Source organism: Simochromis diagramma, unplaced genomic scaffold, assembly GCF_900408965.1.
Source record: "Simochromis diagramma unplaced genomic scaffold, fSimDia1.1 OVJJ01000343.1, whole genome shotgun sequence".
In the NCBI taxonomy this organism is placed as follows: Eukaryota; Metazoa; Chordata; class Actinopteri; order Cichliformes; family Cichlidae; genus Simochromis; species Simochromis diagramma.
The window spans coordinates 2,541,289-2,555,470 of record NW_024386831.1 but is presented as its reverse complement, the minus strand read 5'-3'; the positions used below and the strand labels follow the sequence as shown (position 1 = coordinate 2,555,470).

The 14,182-nt window shown below is 40.0% G+C and overlaps 1 protein-coding gene across 2 annotated transcripts in view; it reads right to left on the bottom strand.

Annotated features, from left to right (window-relative positions):
* The window catches only part of LOC120730878 (inactive dipeptidyl peptidase 10-like), a 246,633-nt gene that overhangs the window by 21,717 nt on the left and 210,734 nt on the right, over positions 1-14,182 (bottom strand). For both annotated transcript variants that reach the window (XM_040027445.1, XM_040027446.1), the window contains exons 9-13: positions 13,654-13,808; positions 10,617-10,714; positions 9,913-10,036; positions 5,786-5,824; positions 1,251-1,358 (exon numbers count right to left, since the gene is read on the bottom strand). In XM_040027445.1, coding sequence (XP_039883379.1) covers positions 1,251-1,358; positions 5,786-5,824; positions 9,913-10,036; positions 10,617-10,714; positions 13,654-13,808 — 524 coding nt within the window. The remainder of the gene's footprint in view (positions 1-1,250; positions 1,359-5,785; positions 5,825-9,912; positions 10,037-10,616; positions 10,715-13,653; positions 13,809-14,182) is intronic.

Genomic DNA, 14,182 nt, shown 5'->3' with positions numbered 1-14,182 from the left:
ATTGAACTTGCTCTAAAGGTAGGAGCCTGGTTATTCAGGGGGAGGTCAGAGTAGAGCAACTGCCACTCCAAATTGAAAGGAATTAATTGGCTCGGACATATGACAAGGATGCCTCCTAACTGAGGCATTGCTGGGATGTCCAGGGGAGGGAAAACCTTGGGGGAGATCAGGATACCCCGCAGAGATGACAGCTCTCAGTCTGCTTGCATCTGTATTTCCCTGAAAGAAGTTGATTCTTACCTGACACGATGTCATAAAGCCACAAAACATTCTGGTTCGGTGGACTTTAATTGACCGTGGCACATCAGAAAACAGATTCCAGATCATTCCAGTCGTGAAGATTATTATTATTATTTTTTACAAATATCAAAACAAAGTCGTTATTTTAATATAAAAATATTGCGTTATATTCTTTTTTTTCCCCCAAACAGCCCCTTTACATTTTAGAACATTTATCAGACCTGACAAATCCATTACAGACCGAACAGGCTCAGCCAGAGATTTATTTCTGCAAAAACTAATACTGCATGAATTCTTACACTGGAGAACGAGTTCCCATAATTGGAAAACAATCTGAGGGAGTTAAAAACAGATTTCAAATAACCCTGCTTATTTCTGCTAACATCACTGAAATCTTGCATACAACTTGCAGATCTGTGGATGTGCATGGGGAAACTTTAATATCTGTGCTGATGAGAACAGGCTATTGGATTTTGTGCTTGTGTTGGTGGGGGGAGGGATGAGGGCTATCATGAAATAGATGATTATTGCAACACTTTAATTAACAATTCGACAGCATCACAAATAAAGGTGACTTTAGCTGCGGCTTTGATGCAACATCCATCGCATTAACATAAAGTCTTGATCTCAGTCCTTTATAGACTTTGGTCAGATATTGGTTTTATCTCACTTTGAGGTACATAGTGTCTTAGTTGCCTTGACACACAATAATGGGCAAATTTGAATCCTACAAAGTCCATGTGAAGAGGTTGGCGGGGTGGCAGGGCCATGTCGCATGTTTATAAGACAGAAGATTGTGGTCTGAGTCCACAGGACTTGCACTTTGTCAGATTTATATAAGTCTGCGTTTTCCTAATTCTAAACAAGTAGTGTTATCACCATCAGGACTTAAACTGGTATGTCACGCTCTACTGTCAAAGGATACCTTGTAGTTACTGAGGAAAATGAATACGCACTGTAGTTACACAATACATATATAGCTTTAAAGTGACTATGAATTCAGCATTCACCTGCGTAGTGAACATGGCAATATGATGAAACTCTCCTCGTCCTCCTTGTTTGACCGGCACTGTGAGGAAGAATCTGTTGCCATCTTTGGAAAACACGGGTTCCTGATTCTGTAGAAAGCAAATATGTGTCATATATTTAATGTTATTTTAACAGATGAACCAGAATGTGCCTATTTATTTCTTAGAACATTAGACAAATTGCACATTTTCCAGTGTATCTGTAAAAGAAGCTGTGGAGCATGCTGAAGAGTCCTGCTTTCAGAGGCATACATTACATAGTTGCCAACTGCATGAACAAGTGGATGAAAATTATGCGCGGATGGCTTCCACAGCTGAGAGATGGCCAAACCACTTTTTTACCTGAAAGTAGCAATCTGCAGTGATTGTATATAAAGAGACTGTTGACTGACTAAATGAGTGACTACCCATTTTGTGGGAAGAAAAATGGATTGTTAGCATGGACGGCAGTGAGGAAAGAGGATGGATGATTTAACTCTATGTGGCACTTTAAGCAGGACAGTGGTAAAAAAGAAAGAAAAACAGAAAAATTTAGTCCTTGAAAACAGCTACTAAACTGTGGTCGGATTTTGGGAATTTAAATTCATAACAGAAGCCCTGCATTGCCTCATGTAGACAGGCTTTACAGTGCAGAGGGAGTTAGATGTAAATAAGGGGCATTATAAGAAATGAAAGGGGCGTCATTGGTGATATGTGATTCATAGGGTATTTGATTCTATTTATGTATCTGGTGATGCTTGGTTCGCCTTTTTAAATGTGTTTAGCCCCTCAAATTTAAAGGACACACAAAGTTTATGGGCTGGATTAACCCTTTACCATAGCTCACATTTTTTCACTTAAGAGGGATTTTTTTCTTCACTACATAGACAATTAAAGTTCATTGGGTTTTCTTTTTATATAACTTACAATATAATGAGCCTTTAATCATGCATTTGGACAGTACAGCCTCTCAGCAAAACAAGAAAAAAAAAACTAATTAGAGATGGTGAAGAAAATGTTAGAAAGAAGGTTAAAAAGTGAAAGTTGAAAAACTGTCATTTCAGTTTACTGAGAAAATGTCCCTCTAGGCCACAGTTTGGTCCAGCAGATTTGAACTCAGATATACAGTGGGGCAAAAAAGTATTTAGTCAGCCACCGATTGTGCAAGTTCCCCCACTTAAAATGATGACAGAGGTCAGTAATTTGCACCAGAGGTACACTCCAACTGTGAGAGACAGAATGTGAAAAAAAAATCCATGAATCCACATGGTAGGATTTGTAAAGAATTTATTCGTAAATTAGGGTGGAAAATAAGTATTTGGTCACCTCAAACAAGGAAAATCTCTGGCTCTCACAGACCTGTAACGTCTTCTGTAAGAAGCTTTTCTGTCCCCCACTCGTTACCTGTATGAATGGCACCTGTTTGAACTCATCATCTGTATAAAAGACACCTGTCCACAGCCTCAAACAGTCAGACTCCAAACTCCGCCATGGCCAAGACCAAAGAGCTTTCGAAGGACACCAGGAAAAGTATTGTAGACCTGCACCAGACTGGGAAGAGTGAATCTACAATAGGCAAGCAGCTTGGTGTGAAAAAATCAACTGTGGGAGCAATCATCAGAAAATGGAAGACATACAAGACCACTGATAATCTCCCTCGATCTGGGGCTCCACGCAAGATCTCATCCCGTGGGGTCAAAATGATCATGAGAACGGTGAGCAAAGATCCCAGAACCACACGGGGGGACCTGGTGAATGACCTGCAGAGAGCTGGGACCAAAGTAACAAAGGTCACCATCAGTAACACACTACAACGGCAGGGAATCAAATCCCGCAGTGCCAGACGTGTTCCGCTGCCGAAGCCAGTGCATGTCCAGGCCCGTCTGAAGTTTGCCAGAGAGCACATGGATGATACAGCAGAGGATTGGGAGAATGTCATGTGGTCAGATGAAACCAAAGTAGAACTTTTTGGTATAAACTCAACTCGTCGTGTTTGGAGGAAGAAGAATACTGAGTTGCATCCCAAGAACACCATACCTACTGTGAAGCATGGGGGTGGAAACATCATGCTATGGGGCTGTTTTTCTGCCAAGGGGACAGGACGACTGATCCGTGTTAAGGACAGAATGAATGGGGCCATGTATCGTGAGATTTTGAGCCAAAACCTCCTTCCATCAGTGAGAACTTTGAAGATGAAACGAGGCTGGGTCTTCCAACATGACAATGATCCAAAACACACCGCCCGGGCAACAAAGGAGTGGCTCCGTAAGAAGCATTTGAAAGTCCTGGAGTGGCCTAGCCAGTCTCCAGACCTCAACCCCATAGAAAATCTGTGGCGGGAGTTGAAAGTCCGTGTTGCTCGGCGACAGCCCCAAAACATCACTGCTCTCGAGAAGATCTGCATGGAGGAATGGGCCAAAATACCAGCTACTGTGTGTGCAAACCTGGTAAAGACCTATAGTAAACGTTTGACCTCTGTTATTGCCAACAAAGGTTATGTTACAAAGTATTGAGTTGTATTTTTGTTATTGACCAAATACTTATTTTCCACCCTGATTTACGAATAAATTCTTTACAAATCCTACCATGTGGATTCATGGATTTTTTTTTCACATTCTGTCTCTCACAGTTGAAGTGTACCTCTGGTGCAAATTACTGACCTCTGTCATCATTTTAGGTGGGGGAACTTGCACAATCGGTGGCTGACTAAATACTTTTTTGCCCCACTGTAATCCCATTATGTGTTGCACAATAAAAAATAATCCCCTGAAAAAGGTATTTTACATGATGATGTAATATTGAGGTAATATTAACATGAATTAAGGTAGTATTAGTCTGCATACCTGGAGTAGTTGTCTGATAAAAAAAAAATTACAGCCAAATAAAATGTCATGTGATATTTTATCTAAAAAAACAGACATATGCATTTTTCAAACAAATTTAAATGCTCACTGATTAATAATAAATTCATGTTTAAAATGAGTTTAAATTCAGTCCTTGTAAAATCCATAAAAAGATGCAATTTTAGTTTTAACTTATTTAAAAAGCCATGAGTGTCTGAATAAAATTTACACAAAAATCCACATTTAACATTATGGAAAACATTATTAACACTATTTAAACTACAATAATAGTTACAAATGATTAACATAGAAGAAAAATATGCAATAATGCAGTCAGCAGGTACCGTATAAATTAAAAAATAATTATTAATATTATTATTAATAATAAAATAATAATAATATAATGAAACCTTTAATGTGATTACATTTGTAAATTGCTCAGCAAATGTAGACTTTTGTCTATTTTTATTTTTAATTTTTAAACTGTGATTCAGTGTTTTTAGTTTCTCTAATTTTGAATACTGAACATAAACAACACAAAATCACATCACTGCACAAATGATATTTGAAGAAAAGTTTAAATCTCTGGAACCAAAACTGTGAAAAATAGAAACCCTCTTTACTCTAAACTCTAAATTCTGCCTCAGTTTGGGATAGATTAACTAGAATGGATTTTTCCATGATGTTATATATTGGTATTGAACAGAAAGTCATTAGCAAAAGACCTGTCTGCACTGGCACAACCACAAAATTGAGCTTCTGTCAGATTACCACCTTTACCGATACACGCAGCTTGCCAAGGATGTCAGTTGGTTAAATTAGACACTGCTTGAGCCAGCCGGGACTACAAGATCAAATCCTGCCAGAAACTCTCCTACTCTGCCTTCATCACTGCTCTGATAAAGCTCAGAGCTGACTGCAGACCACCTTAGGAAGAAATGAAAACATAGATAAACGGGAAACTGATTTAAATCTGAACTGATGGTAGTTAATATAATTAATTTATCAAAATGTAAAAGTAGCAAAAACATGTTTGTGTGTTGCTCTGGCTTTTATTTGGCACTGGGTTACTGAATATTCATAGCCCTTCCAACATAAAGCAAAGAGGCTGATGAACAAAAAGAACAAGAAATGTTTACTTATTATATTAATTTATAATTTAGGTTTGGTCAACATCCTCTTTAACTGAAAAGCTGTAATCTATATATACACTTGCAGATTTTTGAAAGTTTATCTTGAAAGTATGTGGCTAAAACCCAATCCTAAGCCAAACTCTAAACTTGTTTCCAGTGGCCCGGTGGATGCTAACAGTTTAAATTTTTCTTGAATTAAAAGCCTCAAGAATAAAGTTTAACATTTTTTTTTAAATGAGCCTCATAAATCAACTGAAAAACAGGCTGCAGTATTTTTGTTTTTGTCTATACCATAGAGTCAGGAAAAGGGAAAATTCACATATGTGAATAGTCTTTGCTCTCGCCTCACCTTTCAGTCTGTGCTTGAGTCAGTTTCAATATTTCAGGGATACAGAGACTTTGAGAGTGTCTATATAAATACAGATAACTAAGAAATTCTACTTTGTGTTGCGTAATTTTTGAAAAATGTTGAAGCAGACATGATTTCAAGTGAAATTACAGCAATGGAGCACAAGCTTTTCAAAGTGACAGGCACTGACACGTAGAATAAAGAGAAGCTTACCTGCTTGGAGAGCCAGAGCTCAGAGCTTTCTTCATGTCTCTGAAAAACACGTCAGAGCAAAATGTCAAATGAGTGTTAATTCAGCCACATCATAAAGATCTTCTCATCTGTTACAGCCTTTCTTTCAAGGTTCTATTTTCTGCTTCTATTTGGTGCATTGTGGTTTGGAAACTGCACGATAATTGATGTAATCACGTTCTTTCCCAAAATCATTGGTCTTTTATGTCAGCAAAATATTTACATAAGTGGTATATTTCTAATACTGTGTAAAAGTGATGCTGGAGTAGCACTTCAGTGGCTCATTTTCCAGACATAATCATCTGTCATGTAATGGCCCCCTTATTTTGCTGTTTATTTTAACACACCACTTGGGACATCATTCCCAGTTTGAACCCTCATTTCAAACCAATATGCATAAGCAGAAGCCAGAGTTTTGGCAAGAGGGCTCTGGGTGCTGTTTCCAGGCCTTAGCTAAGCTGCCTCTTGGCTGGACAGCGTGTTTGTCCATGCAAATCACACCAAATCAGAAAAGTGCAGAATTGGAGAGCGGCCTGTCCAGTCCCACAGTTCAACTGCGAGGTTAACACTGCTCTGTGTTGCCCAGTAAATATGGAGAGAATGTGGAACTGTGCTGCAATTTCGGCGGAAATTTTTCTCCAAACTAAAGAGTGCTTTTCAAACTTTTTCCGTCAGGAAGGCCAAAAGTACCTGTGTATCTAAGTTTTGTTTTTATCACTCAACGACAAGTTACTGAACAGCCATTGGGTGAAACTGTTCTCAAAGAGGTATTAGGCGCTGTACCAAACCCCTCCTTGCTATAGTTTTGGTCGCTAGCAGTCTGGTCGCAGTCACCAGTTATATGTATGAAAGACACCAACTTGTCTTTGGTAAAGACACTTTGAAAAGTAAACAATGCACACTTCAAACTAGAATTTGCAAGTAGCTAGTGAGTGTTCCCAGAAAAGTCAGCATCTTCCATGCAAACTACTGGCAATATGGCAGTCTGCTAACGACTGAAGCAGTTACAGGTAGGTACAGTACTCTGTGACAAACTCCAGCTAGCATCAACCGTATGTTCAGCACCAACCTCCAGCAACCACTTCCCAACTGTCTCTGGGACACACATTTTTCTCGAACAACCCGACTTTCTCCGTGGCAAGCTAACAATCCAGCTAAGTAATAAGCTTTACAGCCATAATAACAGTTACAGGGGTTATTACAAGGGGGAAGACATCTCTCTGAGTCTGCATGGCACAGGTCCTCTGTGGGGAGAATCCTCTAATTGCAGCAATTAAAGCCTCCTCCCATATACAGAACTTATTTCAGTAGAAACTTTCTGGATTTAAATGCTGCCATTAATATTTGTGTGATATAAAAATTAATGAAGTCCTATATTTTGTCAGTTTTTAGTGATCTGGTTTCAGAAATCACTGGACTTCCCGGGTCATCCGGGAAGTCCAGCAGCTGTTAAAAGAGAGGAACAGCGCCTTCAGGTCCGGAAGCAGGGAGAGCTACAGCAGGGCTAGAGCCAACCTGAAAAAAGGCATTAAGAAGGCCAAGGCGGACTATAGGAAGAAGATCGAGAACCACCTGGAGAGTAAGAACAGCCGGCTGGTGTGGCAGGGTGTCCAGCAGCTGACAAACTACAAGTCCAAATCAGGTATGGCTGAAGGTGACCCAGCATTAGCGGAGGAGCTGAACATCTTCTTCACACGCTTTGAGGTCACTGCACCCTATGCCTCAGAGGAACAGCTACACCATACAGCCCACAGCAGCAGTACCATCATCACTCTGGAGGAGCATGAAGTGAGGCGCACCCTGCGGGCTGTTAACCCGAGGAAGGCAGCCGGCCCAGATGGTGTACCAGGACGTGTGCTGAGAGACTGCGCAGACCAGCTTGCCTATATTTTCACCAGGATTTTTAACCAATCCCTTGAACAGTCAAACGTCCCACCCTGCCTCAAGACCTCCACCATAATACCCTTGCCCAAGAAACCTCATATCTCTAGCCTAAATGACTATAGACCAGTGGCACTAACCCCGGTGGTGATGAAGTGCTTTGAGAAACTTGTGCGTTACCACATCACAGCAGCCCTACCCAGCAGCCTTGACCCACACCAGTTTGCCTACAGAGCAAACCGATCGACAGAGGACGCCATAGCAACAGCACTCAATGTAGCATTAACACATCTGGAGAGGCAAGGAAGCTATGTGCGTATGCTCTTTGTGGATTATAGCTCGGCATTTAACACCATTCTTCCATACAAACTGGACGCCAAGCTAAAAGACCTAGGGCTTCCTCACAGCACCTGTAAGTGGATCAATAGCTTCCTCACCGACCGCAGACAGAGAGTGAGAGTGGGATGTTACACATCTCCAGCCCTAAATCTAAGCACTGGGTCGCCACAGGGCTGCGTGCTTAGTCCACTGCTCTACTCGCTTTATACACACGACTGCACCCCCGCCCACCAGAGCAACACCATTGTAAAGTTCGCAGATGACACTACTGTGGTGGGGCTCATATCTGGGGGAGATGAGTCTGCCTACAGAGATGAGGTGGAGCGGCTGTCTTCATGGTGCAAGGATAACAACCTTCTCCTAAACACGAAAAAGACCAAAGAACTCATAATTGACTACAGAAGACACAAGACAGAAATCCAACCACTAATCATCAGCGACGACTATGTGGAGAGGGTGGCAGACTTCCGCTTCTTGGGAGTCAGCATAGAGAGAAACCTATCCTGGAGTGTGAATACCTCTGAGCTACTGAAAAAGACACAACAGAGACTGTACTTTCTGAGAGTGCTTAGGAAGAACAACATCACACAGAGACTGCTGGTGTCTTTCTACAGAGCCTCCATCGAAAGCATACTAACGTACTGCATAGGCATATGGTACGCTAGCTGCACAGTGGCTCAGAGGAAAGCACTCCAGGGAGTAATCAACGCTGCCCAAAGGACAATCGGCTGCCCTCTCCTCAAACTGAAAGACCTACACAATTCCCGCTGCCTCAAAAGAGCCCATAACATCATAAAGGACACCTCACACCCTGGACACTCCATGTTCGAACTGCTGCCTTCAGGTAAACGGTATAGAACAACATACACAAGGACTAACAGACTCAAACACAGTTTCTACCCAATTGCAATATCATGTCTCAATGCTACTAAAAGTAGATGACTTTCATTGCCCCTGTTGTCATTTGTGCCCTTGATGTTGGAATGCTTTCAGACATGTTTTGTTGGATGCGCTAACAAATTGACTGAGTGATTGATTGTTTGAGTGATATATCAACTAGGTCGTATGTTGAGTGTCTGTATGGGGCCTTAGGCCTGGATTGCTTGGGTGTATTTACTGTATGAGAATACTGTATTTTATATGTATTTCTATCTTTTATATCCTATCTATTATAGTTTTTAAGTATTTATCTTTCGTGATGTTGCACTGACCGGAGACATCTTTCAATTTCATTGTACTTGTGACAATGACAATAAAGAATATTCATTCATATTCATTCAAATACTAAAACGTGCCACAAGCAAAACACGAGATATTAAGTAAAGACTTAACATCAGCTCTTTGATCATAACTAAACACTCTGTCACATTAAGAGTTTAATACGGTGCCTGTGCAATGAAGATAACCCATGTCTGTGTAACTGCTGAAAAGGTTAATGAGAGTCATGCAAAAACAATCAATGTGCTTTCTGTTTAACATGAATAAAAGATGCCACCCTTGTTGCCTATCCTTACTTAGATCTTCATCACACAGCAACAAAGCAGACAACAATCAATTAGTGATCTCAAAGAAGAAAAGGATCTAAAGTAACAAGAGCTGAAGTTAAGAAAGACAAGTTTAGAAAAAAATGCTCGTGAGTTTTACCTTGAAAATCAGATAAGATGTTCTAACTCAAAAGGCAGATCTAGCCTTGGTCAAATTATCTCTTAGTTAAGTGCTTGCTGCAAAGTTTTTAAACATGAGTGAATACTTTGTTATATCAAAAACTGAGAAAATAAGTCTTTTTTTCTATATTAAGGAAGTTAGCGATACTTTTTAACATGAGATAAAAGAAGGAAAAATGTGTTAACAATTTTTCTGTCCACACAAAAAAACACACACACACAGACCGTGACGCAGGCTCCGGTGGTGGTGTCACACACAGTCAGGATGGAAATGTTCTGGGCCCGGTTTAACCATCTAACAGATGTCTTGGTCTTGCTGATCCACTTCACCATTGTTACGTAATGTTCCCTATAAAAAAAATTATATCATAATGGTCATATCATGTCCTGTAATTACATGTTCACAAGCTAGATGCTTTTTTAATTTAGCACATCTAAAACCTATTAACAACTACAAACAACTGCTCTACACACTTAAGAAAATGAACCATTTGCACAGCTGAGCTCACTGGTTTTTACACCTCTACAAATTACCTCAATGTCAAGCTGCTCTTTTCCTTTTGTTAGTTCTCTTCCACACAGTCCTATCATGCTGGTAAATGGCATGCAGACTTTCAACATTCATTAATATCCACTGAATTCTGGCACACAGTAATGCAAGATTTCTAAATGGTATTTGCATGTTGTAAAATAACTTCACCACACCCACTGTGACACCAATTGGCCATTGTTTTTTTTTCTTCTTCATTTTATGAACTGAAAGCAGTTTTAACAACTACATGCGCAGAGTGAAAGATTTCCCAATTACAGGTGCAAAGTTAAGAGTGAGGAAAAAATGATCATCTGAAGTTTGAAATGTCAGAGGTATCCCTTTAAGTGGCACAGCAGCTGGTGCAAAAGTTTGGCAGGGAAAATGCAGCTCCTCTCACCGCAGCTTGAGTGTCTCTGGAGGCATGAGCTCCAACGTGTGCGTCGGCCCGTAAAGGTTGACTACATAGAGCTTCACCGCTGGGTTGGGTTGACCAGCCTGCATGCAGAACCAACAGTCCAGAGTTTAGACAGAAATCTCACTTCACTGCTGCGGAAAAATACTTTATGCAACATTCTCCAAAGTGGCAACTGTGACTTATAAAGTGCTGCCAAATTAAGTGATTTCGAATGAATAATTCATTGAGAGCAGTCTTTAAAAACTTAAATGCACATATGGTTATGCTGTTATGTGGAAACAATTTAGAATTTTTTGTCACACAAACTGAAAAACAGATACAAAAAAAGACATAAAGAAGAAACACTACATAAATACTTAAACTAAAGCAAGTACATATGACAAACAGACATGTTAAACTTGACAATTTCAACATTATTCTGCATACAGAGGAGTCCTAGAAAAACCCTTACCTAAACAGCTTTAACACTACTGGAAACGTGCACTATGATTCCTCATTTGGCTGGCCAGATGCATTTAGAGCTAAGTTTAAAGGGTTGGGGGTATTGTTTGAATTAAGTTCATATCTGCTATATTGTATTTTATTTTCACCTGTTTTCACAAACTTGACCAGGGTGTTCCTGGCCTTTCACCCAATGACAGCTGGGAAGTTTAATAGGATACTGATATGGTGCAGACCTATAAATACTCAGGTTGGCATCTGCACAACAAACTAAACTGGCCTTGAACATAGATGCTCTCTACCAAAAGGGGCACAGCTGTTTCTTTAGCTAAGAAGGCTTAGATCCTTTGAGATCTCCAGCAAATGCTGCATGTTTTACCAGTCAGTCATGGCAAGTGTCTTTTATACTGCACTGGGAGGCAGAGGGGAAGACAAGGACTTTGGCTTTTGGACAAATAGCTAAAAAGGAAGGAAAGTGGGATCATTGGTGTTTGGTGGAGAGATGCACAGTGATCAGCTTACTTCACTGAGCTGCAGGACAGAACGGCTCAGAAGATCCTTGGTGCTCACTGTCATCAGGTTATTGAACACCTGAGTCAGTGGATAAATATCCAAAAGTCAATAGCCAAGGACCCCACAGCCATCTGTTACTTGCTCTGGCTGTCTCTGTTTCCTCTTCAACCATTTAACTACACAATTCTTATATAAAAATAGCTTTTTTGGTGGTTATTTAAATATAGTTAAACACATGTTAAATGATTGTGATAAATCTTGTTATTTCTCACGAAACACTAAGTAAATTCTTTATTCCTTTGTTGGATCATTTATGTTAAATAATATAAACAAATATTAAATACAAAATACAAATGTTAAATATGGCTTTAGAATCAGTGTGGCTGTTTAGATTTTTAGACAACTAGGTCATTATACTGTTATTATACTGTTTAAGCTAAGGTAAAATATAAAAGTGTAATCATTCTTGTCTCAGTGAAAAATTCTACCCATACTGGAGCAGGAAACAAGTCACAACTCTTCACTGGCTTGTCTTGCAAGTGGTGCCTCCTGTTGTTCTTCATCAAACTCATCTACTACCAAAAAAACTCAGAAATACAGAGAAGCTTCTATGTGCTGGCCTTAAATATAGTTTACACACAGATGACAAATGGTCGTCTACAATTATCATCACCAGGGGGCAGTGTCATGAAAAACTCTTCTGTGGGCAACTCTTGCTTTTGTAGCTCTTGTAGTCATTCACGCTGTCATGGAAATGAGTGTTAAACAATAAAAACCATCTACTGCAATTTCCCCCATTATTCTTCCCCCAAATTCCGCTGAGGTTCCCTTTCCTTTTTCTGCCCTCTTTTCAGCCAGTTAGCATTCAACCCATACAAGTGTCAGTCCTGTTGGGCTATATGTGGTGTTGTTTTCTAAGAGGATTCTACACAAGTGCTTCTACATCACATCCATTATATACACAGAATTCTTCTCTCTGTGTAGCCAAATACATACGAAACCAGCTGATTTTTTTAAGAACCTCTAAACTAAAAAAGTGTGTTACAACAACAGCAAGTAAAACACTGAGCAGAAAAAAACCCATTTTGTATTATCACAATAACGTAAACAACCATATCTTATAGGCTACTATATTTCTGTAAATTAAGCTGAAGCATGATAGCATTGACACCAGCTGCTTTTATTTTTACTTTTATTCTTCCTCTTCTTTTAGCTTGACTAATGGAACCCAATCTGTCTCCCTCTCACCCTAGCTCTAGAATCCTCTTCTGTCACACCAACTCTGTGGATGTCCTCCTACACTACACCCAAAACCTTCTCTGAGGTTCCCCTTTCCATCCAGTCTGGTAGCTCCATGTTCAAAATTCTTTGTCCAAGAATCCCAGTTCTATTCTATTCTGCTCTCTTTATATAGTGAGTCACAACAACAATCACCTCCAGACTGTTTATATTGTAAGGTAAACCTCTGCAATAATACAGAGAAAACCCCAACAATCAAACGACCCCCTTTGAACAAGTACTTGGCGACAGGGGTAAGGAAAAAATCCCTCAGGGAGTGGCAACCATCTGCTGTGACCGGTTGGGGGTTGATGGGAGGAAGACAGGATAAAAGACACACTCTAATATCCCTTCTCTGTCCACATGTCCAAATCTCAGCTCCCAAACCGCTCAGTCTGAGCTGTCCCTCTGACATGCTGCTTTCTATTTCTGTGCATCCTGGTCACTTCCAGTGAAAATCTTAACATCTCCATCTTTACCAGCTACAGCTCTGCCTCCCTTCATTTTGTTAGGCTCACAGTCTCCAAACCATAAACTATCGCAGGTCTCCATACCATCTTGTTAATCTTCCCTTCCACTTTTGATGGTATCCTTCTGTCACAAATCACTCCTGTCACTCGTCTCCACCCACTCCACTCTGCCTGTACTCTCTTAAGTCACCTCTTTTGTTCACTGTCTGTTGACTTGGATGGTTGACACCAGGTATTTAAATCCCTCTTCCTTTTATTTAGGATAAAAGATAATGTATGTGTGTTATATGCATGGATGTCGTCTAAGTGACGGTTACCTTGGGGTAGGGGTACTGCTTTCCTTTTGGGTATGTCATGCCAGTGAAGCGAGGTAAAGCCATGTTGGGCACCAAAGTGTCATTGAGAACCAGGAAGGCCAACCTCTCTCCATCAGGAGACCACCAGTGAGCCACATGGGTCTGGAGGATCTCCTCTGTTTGGAAAAACCAGCAGAAAGTTTTAATCATTACATTAATGAATACGGGGGGGCTGAAAGTATTAAAAATAGCTCAACATAAATGCTGTTCTTAAAGTCACAATGTGAAGATTTTTATATCGAGGTCCCAAATTTGAAGGCATCAGCTAATATTAGTTAAATTACTAACTGTACTATAAATGGGCTCAGTTTAGCATAACGAGAAAACACTTGTGTTTGAATACCTAACACAAAACCAAACACATATAAGTGGAAAAAAGGGGGTGCTAGAAGAATTTGTGTTAAATTAGGTGTTAATCTGGGTTCAAGAATCACAGATAAGTAAATTACTTTATTACACAAACATAATTAAGAATAAAAGAGAAAAACAA